Source organism: Cyprinus carpio, chromosome A19, assembly GCF_018340385.1.
Source record: "Cyprinus carpio isolate SPL01 chromosome A19, ASM1834038v1, whole genome shotgun sequence".
In the NCBI taxonomy this organism is placed as follows: Eukaryota; Metazoa; Chordata; class Actinopteri; order Cypriniformes; family Cyprinidae; genus Cyprinus; species Cyprinus carpio.
The window spans coordinates 6,990,870-6,993,039 of record NC_056590.1 but is presented as its reverse complement, the minus strand read 5'-3'; the positions used below and the strand labels follow the sequence as shown (position 1 = coordinate 6,993,039).

Below are 2,170 nucleotides of genomic sequence, written 5' to 3'. Positions count from 1 at the left end.
TCCAAACTTCCCTTCAAGTTTGAGAAACACCTCCGTGACGCACAAGAGGAGACACCCCGTTCCGCCGGACAGAGGGAAACTATTACACATTATCTGTGTTTTCCAAACATCAATGTTTGAGGAAGAGGCGATGCACGAGGAGTCCAGCTCCACGGAATCTCCAGTGGACAGTCTGGGAAACAGCGAGGAGGAGCCCGACAGACGACAGCAGAAACGCCGCAGCAGGAAAAGACGCCCGAGAAGGACGAGCGGCGAGGATTCGGACAGCCCGACGAAAAGCAAAAAGTGCAGCAGCGGCAGCGACAGCCCGCAGTCTCTGGAGGACCTGCAGACGCAGCGCGTCATGGCGAACGTGCGCGAGCGTCAGAGGACTCAGTCTCTGAACGAGGCGTTCGCGTCGCTGCGCAAAATCATCCCCACGTTACCCTCGGACAAGCTCAGCAAAATACAGACGCTGAAGCTCGCTGCCCGGTACATCGATTTCCTGTGTCAGGTCCTGCAGAGCGACGAGCTGGACTCCAAAATGTCCAGCTGCAGTTATGTGGCGCACGAGAGACTCAGTTACGCGTTTTCCGTGTGGAGAATGGAGGGCGCGTGGTCCATGTCAACATCCCACTAATGCACGGATGCGCGCTTGCGGTGCAGCACGGTATGCAGTGCAAAACTTCCTCGCAAGTCACTCGACAACAGTCAAAAGTTTGGACACACTTGACTGAATGATTGATTTTAAAAACTTAAGACTTAAAAACTCGTGTTTAAATGTTTCACATCAGTTTTTTAGACTAATAGGCTATAAATGATTATAGGGTAAATTCATGCAGGATAATTGTCATCTCGATGATAAACAGTGTTCCAATTTACCTGAATTCACCCCTGTATATTTATTATATGGAAATAGAGTGGATAGTGATGGGAAACCAACTTTAAAAGCGTCCCAGGATGCACCTTAAGTGATCTGAATTCTAAAAGAAGCTCAAATATAAAGGAGTTTTCATTTGTGTCACATGTTTTGGTCACTACATCATTCCCATCCTTCACAATCTGTGATATTTCTGAGTTTGAATTATTTTACTATTATTCTGCAACGTAGAAAATAGTCAAAATGAGCAGATGTGTCCAAACTTTTAACTGTTAATCGTGTGTTCCTCAAAATGCTTAAATTAATTTTTGTGCTGATGTTTAAGGTTCTCCTGCATTTTCAAAACATAGTTCTATAAAAAAAAGCTATTTTTATACTTAAAAGAGTTCATAATTTAGAAAAGTGTTTTGATTGTTCATGCAACCAAAATTTGGGGGCTTTTTTCAAACTGTTTTTTTTTTTCCTTTTCTTTTTTTCTGGCATACAAAAATGCTATTAAAGCTAAGAGGAATTAAATGTATATTATTATTAGATAAATGTATAATACATTAAATCGTGTTGTACAATCTCGTGTTTTTTTAACACTTTTATCTTTGTTTTTTCAGATTTTCGGCCTTGAGCATCGAGTCAGAGGAGCTGAACTCACTGGAAGGAGCGACACGAAACAATGGCGAGCATAAGGAATATAAAGGGAAGGTTCTGGAGCGTCATGACGCCGTTGCAAGCACTTACAGACACGGGACCTGGATTTACAATCAGATCTGTGCTGTTGTGACGGCGAATGTGGAAAACATGTGCTTGTGTCTGTCGACCAACAGAGAGACTCGCTGCAGGAAGAGACGCCGCGCTTCTGACAGCAGCCGTCATATTTATGACAGAACGAATGAAGGAAATATGGGAGAAACTCTGCTCATAACACTTTCTCTGACTGCTCCCAGTAAAGACATTTATTTATTTATTAATGATTGTCACAATGCAGAATAGATCTGGTGTCTATGCATTTTCTATTTTAAATACGGTGTAAATATGTGTATGTTTTCTGCAATAAAATATGGTTTGAAATGTACTTATTTTAGCATGTTGTTATTGCAGTTGTATGCATTATGGATTGAAAAGAAAATACATGAAAACAAACGACAATAAACTTTTACACATAAACAAATGTAGCAATCATTCGATAAGATTTAAAAAAAAAAATACCTTTGCCTGATTTGCAGTTTTTTTTATTACATCAATTTTTAAAAGATTAGTTCTACTTTGTCATCGACATATAGGCCTGCTCAGCTCATTTGCATATGCCTGTTTTGTTTT

General features: G+C 40.7%; 1 protein-coding gene across 1 annotated transcript; it reads left to right on the top strand.

Annotated features, from left to right (window-relative positions):
* Nucleotides 1–1,925, top strand: twist1a (twist family bHLH transcription factor 1a). Its single transcript, XM_019121737.2, has 2 exons — nt 1–649; nt 1,465–1,925. Exon 1 carries the CDS (start codon nt 113–115, stop codon nt 617–619), a length of 507 nt encoding a protein of 168 aa, XP_018977282.1. The 5' UTR covers nt 1–112; the 3' UTR covers nt 620–649; nt 1,465–1,925.
* Nucleotides 1,926–2,170: the final 245 nt, after the last annotated feature.

What these genes read in the sequence shown, in the direction of transcription:
- twist1a (XM_019121737.2), top strand. Translation starts at nt 113, where the DNA reads ATGTTTGAGGAAGAGGCGATGCACGAGGAGTCCAGCTCCACGGAATCT.